At 53.7% G+C, this 13,433-nt stretch overlaps 1 protein-coding gene across 3 annotated transcripts in view; it reads left to right on the top strand.

Moving 5' to 3' along the window:
- Positions 1-390: 390 nt before the first annotated feature.
- LOC121164097 (SEC23 interacting protein) overlaps positions 391-13,433 on the top strand; it is a 38,217-nt gene continuing 25,174 nt past the window's right edge. For all 3 annotated transcript variants that reach the window (XM_040992003.1, XM_040992001.1, XM_040992002.1), the window contains exons 1-4: positions 391-584; positions 6,710-7,224; positions 9,863-10,076; positions 11,165-11,358. In XM_040992003.1, coding sequence (XP_040847937.1) covers positions 422-584; positions 6,710-7,224; positions 9,863-10,076; positions 11,165-11,358 — 1,086 coding nt within the window. In that variant the 5' untranslated portion in view covers positions 391-421. The remainder of the gene's footprint in view (positions 585-6,709; positions 7,225-9,862; positions 10,077-11,164; positions 11,359-13,433) is intronic.

Genomic DNA, 13,433 nt, shown 5'->3' with positions numbered 1-13,433 from the left:
CACCCCGCCACCTGCTCCTGAGGGACCCGTTATCCCTCCGGAATGTGCCAGTGAATCCACCCCGCCGGGAGCGTTAGGAAGCTGCCCTCCCAACCCGTGGCTTCCACCTCCCAGGCGCTCACGGTCCCAGACCGGCAGCAGCTACGGTCCACCGCCCAAATCCCCCGACTCCCGCTGGGCCTGCGCAGCGGCGACGCGGGTCACGTGCTAAACCCTGGCGCGCCGCCTGCGCCGCCATGTTGTTTCCTGGCAACGCTGGTGAGCCGGACGGAGAGAGCAGACGACTTCCATTAGGAGTTCCGGGTTCCTCCCCCGGCCGGCGCAAGTGCGGAAGTGCGCTGGCCCCGAGGGTGACTAGTTTCCGGCCGGCTGGTACTGCGCCGGCTACCGGGAGACGTGTAACGGACGGAGGGCCGCAGCCATGGCCGAAAGGAAACCTAATGGTGGCAGCGGCGGCGGCTCCACCTCCTCGTCGGGCACTAACTTGCTCTTCTCCTCCTCGGCCACAGAGTTCAACTTCAACGTGCCCTTCATCCCGGTCACCCAGGCCGCGGCCGCTCCGGCCTCGCTGCTCTTGCCCGGAGGTAGTCGGGGTGCGGGGGTCCTGGGGGGCCACGAGCTTCCGAGGGGAGCCCTGCCTTCTGCCAGCCTGCCAGGGGCCAGCAGCGGCCAAGCTGGGGTGCACCCGGGGCTTTGGGATCGTGGAGGCGCGGGGTGCAGGTCCCGAGGCTTGCCCTGTAGCCCCTAGCGCTGGCGTCCTCACGGCTCTGCCCGGCACCTAGGGGTGCGCCGGGTGCTGGCGGGGGTCCTTTCCTAGGGAGCAGCAGGCCATGTCCCACCGGGAGAGCCCTGGGATACCAGCACAGTGGACCCCCGGGAGGACGGAGCCTCGCTCCCCGGGGGGAGGTGTGTGTAGACAAGCGGATGCATCCTCCGTGGTTCAGGACGGGACACCTTTCCCTGCTGCCTCGCTCTTCACAGCGGGGCCTCTTCCCGGGAGGGTGCTTACTGAGGACTGGTTAGGTGACCGAGGCCTGAAGGAGGGCAGGCTGTGTTCCTGGCCCGGTCCTGCCCGTGGTCGGCTGTGTGACCCCAAGCCTGTGGTGACTTGACCCTTCGGCGCCTCGCTTTGCCAACTTGTGCGGTCTCGTGGGGTTGTCGTGAGAGGAGGGTGTTAGGTGCCTGAGAAATGTGTGCCCATCCTATAGGGCCAGGAGGCCTAACGCCGGGACAGCCTGTGGTGTCATTTTCAGGATCTTGTTGCCGCTGACTTTTAGAGGAAGAGCCAGAGAGAGATCTTCCACCTGTAGGTTCACTCTCTAAGTGGTTGAGGTTGGGCCAGGTGGCAGCCAGGAGCCAGCTCCGTGAGTGGCACCTGGGTGGCAAGGACCTAGGAACCCATGGGAGTAGGGCGCTGCATTGCAGGTGTAGCAGCCAGCACGCTACCTGGCACACACGGGATGCCAGCATCGCCGTGTGCCCCTCAGGGCTGGCGCCTAGCTTTTCTTCTGGTGAAGGACTTAGCCTTGCTTGGAGCACTGTGAGTGCAGAAGGGCGTGAGGGAAGCAGCCTGCCCTATCCACAGAGCGGTTTCTGCTGGCCCCTTAGGTTGGGAGCTCCCGGGAGGCCAGGAGGGTTAGTCCCAGGCTGTGCCCGGTGCCTGGGATGGTAGACAGGGTATTTGTATGAGTGAAGGAGTGGGCATCTGGCGTGTCTGCGTAGCAGTGTGGTGAGGGAGCAGGTGTGGCCGCTCCTCGGCCTCGTGCCACGTCAGTGCCGGCTCCTGGCTGTCCTGGCTGTCCTGGCTGGTGTTTGGTTTGTGAGAATCACTGTCTGCTAGTGCTGAACACGTTGAGTAAGTCTAGGAGAACAAACTTGTCTCTAAAACTGCCTTTTGGAGACTGTTATTTTTGGGGGAGAAGCACTAATATTTTTAGAAGTAAAATTCCACAGCAAGTGTTTTTGCACCGGTGAAAACGTTGTTAGGAATCCATTCAGAGAATTTCCAGTCAATAGCACCAGTTTGTTAGCAGCCATTGCTCAGGCCAGCGAGAGACGCCCCTGTGTTCCAGCAGGGTGGGTGGAGCAGCTGCTGTCGGCAGGGGTCACAGACTTGGCCTTCAGCCACTGTGCACCGTGCCCGCCATAGCAGTCGGCCTGATCCAGGCTTTCAGTAAGGAGAAGGTGTGCGGGCGACAGGGCTGTGGCTGGCAGATCAGGGAGCTGGTGCCCTTCTGGCCTTCAGGGCCTTGCAGAGGAGCCGATGGTGTGGTTGGAAGATACGGAGGGGCCAGCGTTGTGGCATAGTGGGTGAGGCCACCACTTGCGACATCAGCATCCCTCCTGAGTGCTGCTTCATGTCCTCACTGCTCCACTTCCTGTCTGGCTCCCTGCTTGCGACCTGGGAAAAGCAATAGAAGATGACCTAAGTGTTTGGGTCCCTGGGAAACTGGGATGAAGTTCCTACCTGGCCCAGTGCTGGCTGTTGTGGATGGAAAATTCTCTTTGTCTTTGTAACTTTGGTTTTCAACATAGTATTTAATAACAGCAACAACCAAAGGATAAACATAGAAGCAAGAGAGGCTGGGGGTGTGAGAAAACCCATGGATTTGGCAGGAGTTGGTGGTGGGAGGTGGGAGATGGGAACAGACCTCGCTTCTGCCACATGTCCCTGCCCGCCGTGACTGGAGTGTGTACAGGGGAGGTGTTCCTGTGGGCTTTGGGTCTTTTAGACATTCCAAGGAATTTGTAGTGCATCCTGTGGGGGTGGGGATCCTGAAATCAGGTATTTCAGAAAGAGCAGAGTTTTCAGTTTTTGGCCAGGGTGAGGCAGGAGAGGCTAAAGATTTGTGTATTCCAATGGTAGAGTGACAGGGAGAGACACCTAGAGATCTTCCATCCACGGGTTCACTCTCCAGTGCCCAGGGCTGGGGCAGGCTGAAGCCAGGACCAGGAGCGCTAGCCGGGTCTTCGAGGCGGGTGGCAGGGGTGCAGGTGTTGGTCGTCCTCTGATGGCTCCAGGTGTGGTAACAGAGAGTTACCAAGTGTAAAGACTCCATGTAGAGTTTTTGCGGGTTACCCTGGACCAGGCAGCCATGGCAGGAGCAGGCCGCCCTGAGGCTGTTGTGAGAGCTGGCGCTCTGATCCCAGTCAGCAGTGTGAGGAGCCGGGGCCGGGGTGAAGGGTTTTAGTCTGTGAAAGTGGCAGGACTCCATGACTCAGCCGACGCGGGGTTGTCAGGTCTGTGCGTCGGCCCTCAGGGCAGTTTTCATTGGTTTGGTTCCCCGGGGGCCCTGTGCCTGGCACCTCGTGGGTACCACGGTGCTGCTTAGCGAGTGAGTGAGGGATTATATGAAAGGTGCTGAGGGCGGAAGGAGGCTGAGAGCCACGAGGTTTCAAAGTCTGTGCATGTTGCTATCTGTTAAGTCACTGAGATGTGGTCAGAAGGGTGGTTAGGACAGCCTGCTGGGTTTTTGGCTTCTGGTTTGAGGCTCAAGGGGCCATATCGGCTGGTGTGGGGGAGTGGCTGCGGGAACGCGGGAGGGCAGTCTGGGTTTGAGAGGGCGCTGGGGTGGCACAGAGCCCAGGTGCCCCCCAGGCGTGTGGGCCAGGTCAGAGAGCACTCAGAGGCGAGGGTAGGGGAGTCTCTCAACTGTAACTGGTACTAACTAGAAACCGGATTCTTGGGGTAGGTTGATCTTCTAGGATGAAGATACCCCAGAGGCTTTTCCCCTGCTCTTAATTGCTGGGGATGAAGCAAGTACCGTGAGTCCTGCTGAGGTTCGTGGGAACTGGAAGTATGAGCATGGCAGAAAAGCCAGAGGGGTGCAGGCCGACGACGGCCTCGTGCAGGAAGTGGCGTTTGTAGTTAGAAGGAAAGGTGAGAAGTGAGCCATGGACAGTGTGGTGCCGTGGTAATCATGAGGTTTGACGTTCTGAAAGGTTGGAAATCACACAGGGTTAAAATTCTGAAAGGTTGAGGTTCTGAAAACCAACGTGGGAACTTTGGAGGGAAAGTTGCCCTGAGGGTAGAAGGCCTGTCCCAGGCGGGGGTCCCAGTGTTTCCGGCTGTCTGCAGGCTCCTGGGGTCAGCGGAGTGTCAGAGAGCGTGACTGAGGCCACGGGAATAAGACAAGATCGTCCACGCAGAAATGAAGGTGCTTTCAGTGTCTGGTGTCGTGGCACGGCTTGTCGTCATGCGTGGTAATATCCTGTGTCAGAGCACCAATTGGAGTTCTGGCTGCTCTGCTCAAGCCGTCTGCTGCTGCTTTCCCAGACTCAGTACCACGGAGTGGGAAGGAGCATCTGGGACTGCGTCTGCTTATTGGAAAAGAGACAAAGGTCTTGTATCCTCCAGTTCACTCCCCAAGTGGCTACAACTGCCAGAGCTGAGCTCATCTGAAGCCAGGAGCCAGGAGCTTCTTCTGGATTTCCCATGCAGGTGCAGGGTCCCAAGGCTTTGGGCCGTCCTCCACTGCTTTCCCAGGCCACAGGCAGGGAGCTGGATGGGAAGTGGGGCAGCCAGGACATGAACCGGCGCCCAAGTGGGCTCCTGGTGTGTGCAAGGCGAGGATTTAGCTGCTGAGCCATCACACTGGGCCCTGAGTTGTTTGAAGAGGTCTTTTTCTGCACTTTCTTGGAGATTTGACGCCTCCAAAGTGCATTGATACAAGGCTGACTTTTATACTCACTGTGCAAGTATGTCACATTGTTACTTTTTCAATAGAGGAGATATCCCTTTTTGAACATTTGCATTCTTAAAAACCATTTTTATTGGAAAGTCAGATTTACAGAGAGGAGAGACAGAAAGATCTTACTTCCGCTGGCTCACTCCCCAAGCAGCCTCAGTGGCCAGAGCTGAGCTGATCTGAAGCCAAGAGCCAAGAGCTGCCTCCGGGTCTCCCACGTGGGTGCAGGGTCCCAAGGCCTTGGGCCATCCTTGACTGATTTCCCAGGCCACAGACAGGGAGCTAGATGGGAAGCAGAGCACCTGGATATGAACTGGCATCCATAGGGGGTCCCGGTGCTTGCAAGGCGAAGACTTTAGCCACTAGGCTACCACGCTGGGCCCTTTTAAAATAATTTTTCCCCCCAGAATTATGTTTTCAGGATTTATCTCCTTTGGGGTTTCAGACTTTAGAAATTTTATTGTCCTGGATTTTGAAAATCTGGGATTTATGTCTTTCAGGATTGTGGCCCAAACATGTAGTGGCAGAGCTTAAATTAATGAATGTGATAGCTGATGGAGCCATCTAGATGTTCAAGGCCACATCTCTGATGTGTCCTCTGAGAGCCGCCCTCAGGCTTTGTCCCCGGGCAGCCACCGTAGCGGGCCTGTGTGCTGGGAGCGGGTCACCGCCCTGGTGCACTCCACATCAGAGGGAGTGAGGTGAGAGGAGCCGAGGGCTCCTAGGAGGTAAGGGAGTATAGGATGGACTCGGAAGGTCATGAAAAAGGAAAATGCCGTAGGAACAAACAGATGAGAAGTTGCTTGGAGTTAATACCTGAGTAAGGATCAAGCTGGGGAAGGAAATGCCGACCTTGTTTGGTCACTCGGTGCTAGGCAGGTACCAGGTACCATGCTGGTGGTACCGCCTGATCTCAGGGATGGCTCTGAGTGGCCCACCTGCTTCCCTGGGAGAGCAGACAGCCCCGGGCCACGTGGACAGTAAGTGCTTTGTCGGTGAGGGTCCTGACACTCCCTTTCTTGTCAGCAGAGTTAATATTTGATAATATTGGTTCATAATATTAAGTCAAATAATATTTGATCTGGTCATGACTGTATAAATGAAATTATTTGTGTTTTAATGATGGAGTGATTTTTTTAAATATATAATGTCTCAGCCAATGCTAGCTACATTTCTTTAAGGAAAAATTTTCCACTTTTTTGGGGGGGATTGTTATTTGAAAGGCAGAGAGAGAGAGAGAGAGAGAGGTCTTCCATCTACTGGTTCACTGCCCAGCTACTCACCATGGCCCCCAGCTGGCACTGGGGACCCTGGAGCTCATTCCAGGTCTCGCAGGTGGGTGGCCAGAAGCCCGGTCACGTGGGCCTCCCAGGGTCTCCTTCAGCAGGAAGCTGGCAACAAGAACTGGACCTGGGAATTGAACCCAAGCACTCCAGTATGGTTCTCAGGCCCCTGAAACCATAAGATGTAAGCTTGTGTTCATGGGGTTGCCATGACGGAACCAGTTAATGCTGCTGCCCGTTGGTCCAGCCACAGCTGCCTCCTTTCCGACCCTGCTCCCATAGTGTGCCAGGGAAGGCAGCAGAGGATGGCCCAGGGCGTGGTCCCCTGCCAGCCGTGTCCGGGACCCAGATGGACTGCCAGGCTCCCTGTTTCGTCCTGGCTGTGTGACCATTTGGGGAGTAAGGCAGTTCCTGGGAGCTCTGTCTCCTCTCCATCCCAACTTTGTCTTTCAATAATGATTTTTTAAAATCCATGTTTACAACTGTTGATAGTTATTTAAAATGTCTGTGGGTAGGTTCCAGTGTGTTAGAGTGTTAGCAGTGACTGTCCATGGTGGGTTTAGGAGTGAATTATAATGGTTCTGTGCTTGTATTTTTTTTTTATTCCTAGTTTCCAGTTTTTAATTGCAAAGGAAAGCATAGTTATTGTTCCCGGGAAGAGAGAGGTAAGTTGGAGCGCCGATGGTGCAGAGACAAAACACCCTGCCGTAACACCTTCGCTCTCCTCTTCTGTTTCAGAGGATTCCACGGACGTTGGCGAGGAGGACAGCTTCCTTGGCCAGACTTCTGTGCACACGTCTCCCCCGCAGACGTTCAGTTACTTCTCCCAGGTGTCGAGCAGTGATCCCTTCGGGAGCATCGGGCAGTCCCCGTTGAGCACGGCCGCCGCGCCGACGGGGCTCTCGGCCTTCTCCAAGTCCCCGGCCTCGCTCCCGCTCCCACCTGGAGCCCAGGACGCGCTGAACGCCTTTCCACCCTCTGCTCCCAAGGCTCAGTACGGCGCTCCGCCCCCCGCTCAGATGGCAGGGAACGCTTACCTGCCTTCTCAGCCCAGCACTCTGCCTCCTTGCACTTTTGGGAGCCCCCCACAGGGGACCCCTCCACAGGGGTACAACCCTTACCGCCACACCCCGCTCAGCAGCCGGGCCAACCCTTACATCACGCCGCCGCAGCTGCAGCAGGGCCCGCCGCCGGCCACGCCGCCCGTGCCCGTGCAGTACCCGGGGCCTCCGGAGTCCCTGCCACCCCCGCAGGTAGGCCCGCCGCTGTGGGCGCCGCTTGTCTTGTCTTGCCTTAGCCTGTGTTTGAAGGTGGCCTTCTCTGAAAGCTCCTTGCTTGAATTCAACATAGCTTTCAGGGCAGTTATTTTAGTTTGTTTTCTTGTTTACTGAAGTCATAGTGGTTTCTTGTGAGTCAGCTCCTGCCGGCTTTTCCAGACTTTAGTGTGAAGATAAATGTCCTGTAGGAGGCCTGGCATTGAACATGGACGGCCACTTCAGGGCCCTGCTGCTGTGCTTTGGATTCAGTTCCTGGCGATTGTGCCTGGGGAAGCAGTGGAGGATGGCCCAGTGCTTGGAACCTGGCATCCATGTGGGAGAGCTGCTGAACGTCCGGGCTGTGCACTGGCCTGGCCCTGGCTGTTGTGGTCGTTTGGGGAGTGAACCAGAGGATGGAAGATCCTGTCTTGCGCTCTCTCTCTCTCTCACTAATTTCTAAATAAATAAATAACATTTATTTAAAGATTAAAAAAATACTTATTTTTATTTTAAAGATTAACAGAGGAGATGCAGAGAGAGAGAGCTTCCACATATCTGCTCCCCAGATGGCCCCGGGGCCAGAGCTGGGCCAGTCCACAGCCAGGAACCTGCAAGTTCTTTGAAGTCTCACGTGGGTGCTTGAGGCCTCCACGTGGACCATCTTCTGCTATTCAGGGAGCTGGATCAGAAGTGGAGCAGCTGGGACTTGAACCAGTGCTCGTATGGGATGTTGGCACCGCCATGGTGCTGCTTCTAATTAATACATCTTTTAAAAATAAGTCACTTAGAGACATGAGAGGAGTTGAAAGAGTTGCTGTCTTAACAGGCTGACAGAGAGTGTGTCTGTTTATTTGAAAGGTAGAAAGGTGGCGAGAGTCAGATTTCCCACCTTGTGGCCCACTCTGGTGCCCACACTGGTCAGGGTGGCCTGGCTCCAGCTGGGAGCCATGAGTACCCGGCACCCATGTGGGATCCGGGCGCATGCAAGGCGAGCACTTTTAACCTCGAGGCTACTGTGCCAGGCCCCAGTCTGGTGTTTTGTGTGTGTGTGCTCAGGTGTGCGAGCCCTTCCCTGTCTGCTCTCCTTCCCCCTGCCTCCTTACCTTCTTTCTTCCTCTGAGTTTATGCCTTTTCGGGGCAGTGTTTTTAGTAAGTATTCGTAAGTATTTTCCTATGTGTTTTTTTAAAAAAGATTTGTTTCGGGCTCGGCATGGTAGCCTTGTGGTTATAGTCCTTGCCTTGTATGCACTGGGATCTCATATGGGCACTGGTTCGTATCCTGACTGCTCCACTTCCCCTCCAGCTCCCTGCTTGTGGCCTGGGAGAGCAGTCGAGGACGACCCAAAGCCTTGGGACCCTGCAGCTGCATGGGAGACCTGGGGGAAACTCCTGGCTCTTGGCTTTGGAGTGGCTCAGCTCTGGTTGTTGCAGACACTTGGGGAGTGAACCAGCAGATGGAAGATGTTTCGCTCTGTCTTTCCTCCCTGTAAAGCATCTGACTCTTCCATAAAAATAAATAAATTTTTTTTAAAGATTTATTTATTTTTATTGCAGAGTCACTTATACACAGAGGAGGAGAGACAGAGAGGAAGATCTTCCATCAATTATTCACTCCCCAAGTGAACGCAACGGCCAGTGCTGCGTTGATGCGAAGCCAGAAGCCAGGAGCCAGGAGCCTCCCTCGGGGTCTCCCACGTGGGTGCAGGGTCCCAAGGCTTTGGGCTGTCCTCGACTGCTCTCCCAGGCCACAAGCAGGGAGCTGGATGGGAAGTGGAGCTGCCGGGATTAGAACTGACGCCCGTGTAGGATCCCAGCATGTTCACTAGGCCACGGCACTGGACCCAAAAATAAATAAATCTTAGAAATAAATAGATAAATAAAAAAATATTTATTTATGTGAAAGGAAGAGAAAAAGAGTGGGAGAGAGCACTTCTGTCCGCTCACTAATCGCCCTGGGCTGAGCAAGGCGAAGGCCGGGAGCCTGGAGTCCCATCCTGACCTCTCATTAATTGCCCTGTGCTGAGCAAGGCGGAGGCTGGGAGCCTGGAGTCCCATCCTGACCTCTCATTAATCGACTGGGCCGAGCAAGGCTGGGATCCTGGAGTCCCATCCTGACCTCTCACGTGGGCTCAGGCACCGGGGACTTGAGTCATCTTCCAGTGCTTTTCACTTGCAGGGACTGGGTCGGAAGTGAAGCAGCTGGGACTCCTGCTACAGGTTGCTGGCGTTATAAACAACAGCTTAGTCTGGTGGACCATGGCTCCTGTGTGTTTCTTTTTCCTTTTAAAATGTCTGTTTAGGGCCTGGCACAATACTCTAGTGGCTCAAGTCCTCACCTTGCAAGTGCCGGGATCCCATGTGCTTTGGCCCCTGTGGTCCATGTGGGAACCTGGATGGTGTTCTGGGCTCTGACCTGGGCTTGCTCAGCCCTGGCTTTTGCAGCCATTTGGAAAGTGAATTGGTGGGTGGACGCTCTCTGTGGGTCCCTTCTTGTCGCTTCTCTCACTGCCTGTCAAATAAATACCTAAAAATACCTTTAGCATCTGGAGCAGTGTGTGGGGTAGTGAGCACTCAGGTGTAGGTCTGCGTCTTCGCATGCACAGTTGTTCTCGCTTCACCGTGTTGTCCTCTGCAGGTGCCTCCCGTGGTGTCACCAGCACAGCTACAGCAGCAGGCGCATGCCAGGCCTGCGGGTCCCCCTGTGCCAGGGCCACCGCCTCTTGCGCTTCAGAACCAGTATGAGCCTGTGCAGCCCCACTGGTTCTACTGCAAGGAGGTGGAACACAGACAGCTGTGGATGCCTTTCAGTGTGTTGGACTCGATGAACCTTGAGGAAATCTACAATTCAGGTGAGCACTGAGCATGGGTTCAGGAAGGAGGGCGGCGAGGCGAGCTCATCAAGTCGTGCTTTCCATGAATGCCAGATTCCGTAGCCATCCCAGGCTTCCCCAGACGCTGTATCTTATGTTGGTGGGACAGATATGGAGGTATCTGAGCAAAGTATTTGAAGAAATGTTTCTGTAATTTCATTCTGTTGGTAAGAGTGTTTTAAATGTGAGAAGTGCATTAGTTCACTGCATGCGGGGTTCAGTTCCCCTGGCCTCTCCTTGCCTGTGGTTGGGGGGCACTGATGACCCGCTTCCCAGGGCCCCTCCCGGAGGTGCGCAGTGTACGAAGTGTCACGTTGACATCCTGCGGCGGGGCGAGGCCTTGCCTCAGCCTGGTGTTCTTTGCTCCTGGGAGTAAAGTCCCTGGCACTGGTGGCATTTAGCGACGAACTTCAGAGAGCCTTCGTGTCGGTCGGCATTTCTGCTTTGACTGAAAATCCAGAAGACCTTCCTGAGTCCCAGTTGTTTGAATTACTTTATCAGTTTATGCGAAGCTACTTTATGATCACGTTTTTTAATGTTATTTATTTTTATGATTTTTTTTCTTTAAAGGTTTATTTTTGTTGGAAAGGCAGTTTTACAGAGGGAAGGAGGGACATAGAGAAAGGTCTTCCATCTGCTGGTTCAGTCCCCAAATGGCTGCACGAGCTGGAGCTGAGCCGATCCGAAGCCAGGAATCAGGAGATTTTTTTGGGTCTCCCTTGAGGGTGCAGGGCCCAAGAACTGGAGTCACACTTTCCTGATTTCCCAGACTTAAGCAGGGACCTGGATGGGAAGTGAGGCAACTGGGACTTGAACCAGTGCCAAAATGGGAGCCGGCACTTACAGGTGGAGGATTAGTTTGTTGAGCCATTGTGCCAGCCCACTATGATGATGTTTTACGCTGGTCATTTCCATCTAAAAGGGTCATTTTGAAGTCATAAACTTGTATTTTATGGTGAAAATGAGCCTATTTGTTGTTCAGGCTGGACTTGCTGCTGTGTTTACTGTTTATGATTTTTTAGGCTTGCCTGGTGACACTGAGGTACCGTGTGGACTTTGTTTTCTAGTTCAGCCGGATCCAGAGAGCGTGGTCCTGGGCACAGACGGCGGGCGCTACGATGTTTACCTCTATGAGCGCGTGCGGAGAGCCGTGTACTGGGAGGAGGAGCCGGCTGAAGTGCGCCGCTGCACGTGGTTTTACAAGGGTGACACTGACAGCAGATTCATTCCTTACACTGAGGACTTCAGTGAGAAACTAGAGGTACGCGTGCTCTCTTCTGGATCTTTCCCTTTGGAAAACCTAAGCCTTACACACCTGATGCCACTCCCAGGGCAGCTGGCTGTTGGCACAGAGGGTCGCTTCCCAGTGGCCTACCACCAGTGGTAGGCACCTGCTTGTGTCAGGACCAAGGCTGCTAGGGCTTGTCCAGCAACAGGCCAATTGCACTGACCTGTATGAATTCACGCTTTGGAAAAGATTAGTCTCTGGTTTGTGAAAACTCACAAGAACAGGAAGAACTGTCATGGAATGTAATAGCATCTTGAATCTGATGTTCAAGATATATAAATGTTCTTTTATATAAATGTGTTAATTTCTTGTGCTGTTCTTAATAGTTAAATATTTGAAACAAATTTTCAGAGAGAGACAGAAAGATCTTCCATCTACTGGGTCACTCCCCAAATGGCCACAGTGACCAGAGCTGAGCTTATCCAAAGCCAGGAGCCAGGAGTTTCTTCTGTGTCTCCCGTATGGGTGCAGGGTCCCCAGGCTCTGGGTCATCCTCTGGTGATTTTCCAGGCCACAAGCAGGGAGTTGGGATGTGGGGCAGCCGGGACATGAGCTGGCATTCATACAGGGGGCTGTGTTTGAGGTGGAGCATCAGCCAGTTGAGGCCCCTGCCTTTTTTTTTAGTGTGCTAGTTCTTAAAACTTGAATAAATGAAATGTGTCATCAACATTAAAAGAGGTCTCTAATTTTTTTTTTAATCATTGACTTACCAACTTTATTTTGTTGAACGGCAGAGTCACAGAGATAGACAAATATAACTTTCACCTGCTGGTCACTTCCCAGATGCCCACGGCTGGGGGTGGGCCAGGGCCAGGGTCTGTGAGGGTGGCAGAGAGCCACACCCGTGAAGGCACATGTGAGCAGGACCCCGACCCAGGGACCCCGGTGTGGGTGTCATTGTGCCGAATGCTCTCTAAAACGTCAGTCCTCCTTGGGTTTGTATTTTGTGCCTGTAAAAGGGACTAGGCTTTGTATTTGTGTAGAAGCTGACCGTTTGGGTATCACTGTTAATTCTTGATTTTATTTTTCTTGAGGAATAGCTAGTAGAAATAAGAGAAATCTGAATTTTCTGAAAGAGGTTTATGTATTCATTGGAATGGCAGAGTGACAGAAAGAGTGAGAAGAGGAGAGATCTTTCATCTACTTTTTTGTTCCCCAAAAGACCATGGCAGTCTGCACTGGACCAGGCTAAATCCAGGAGCCAGGAGCTTCTTTTGGTCTCTCACGTGGGTTCAGGGACCCAAGGACTTGGCCCATCTTTTACTGGTTTTCCAGGGAGATTAACAGGGAGCTGGATTGGAAGTAGAGCAACCAGGACTGGTACCTATTTGGAATGCTAGTGTTTGTCTGCTATGCCATAATACCAGCCCCAGAAATACTTTTTTTTCCCCCCAAAATGTATTTACTTGAAATACATAGTAACAGAGAAGGAGAGTCTTGCATGCACTTGTATGCTTCCAGATGGCCACAGTGGCTGAGACTGGTTCAAGGACGAGCCATGAATCTGGAGCTGCGTTCTGCTTCCCTGTGAGTGGCAGAGGCCCAAGCACGTGGGCCATCTGCTGCCTTCCCAGGAGCACTGTCAGGGAGCTGGATCACGTCTGGGATGCTGGCATTAGGTGGTGGCTTAACTCATTGGTCAGCTCTTGACAGCTGTTATTGAATGGTTGCTCAAGACAGTAGAAAAAAGACTGGTATTAGGCCCAGTGGCGTGGCCTAGCGGCTAAAGTCCTTGCCTTGAACACCCCGAGATCCCATATGGGCGCCGGTTCTAATCCTGGCAGCTCCACTTCCCATCCAGCTCCCTGCTTGTGGCCTGGAAAAGTAGTCGAGGACGGCCCAAAGCCTTGGGACCCTGTACCTGTGCAGGATACCCAGAAGAAGTTCCTGGCTCCTGGCTTCGGATCGGCATAGCATCGGCCGTTGCACTCACTTGGGGAGTGAATCATCGGACGGAAGATCTTCCTGTCTCTCCTCCTCTCTGTATATCTGACTTTCCAATAAATAAATAAAATATTACAAACAAACAAAAAAAAGACTGGTATTTT

Source organism: Ochotona curzoniae, unplaced genomic scaffold, assembly GCF_017591425.1.
Source record: "Ochotona curzoniae isolate NIBS_2020 unplaced genomic scaffold, NIBS_Ocur_1.0 contig_66, whole genome shotgun sequence".
Taxonomy (NCBI): Eukaryota; Metazoa; Chordata; class Mammalia; order Lagomorpha; family Ochotonidae; genus Ochotona; species Ochotona curzoniae.
Note: the sequence above shows the minus strand (reverse complement) of the source record. Positions and strands in the feature narration are given on the sequence as shown.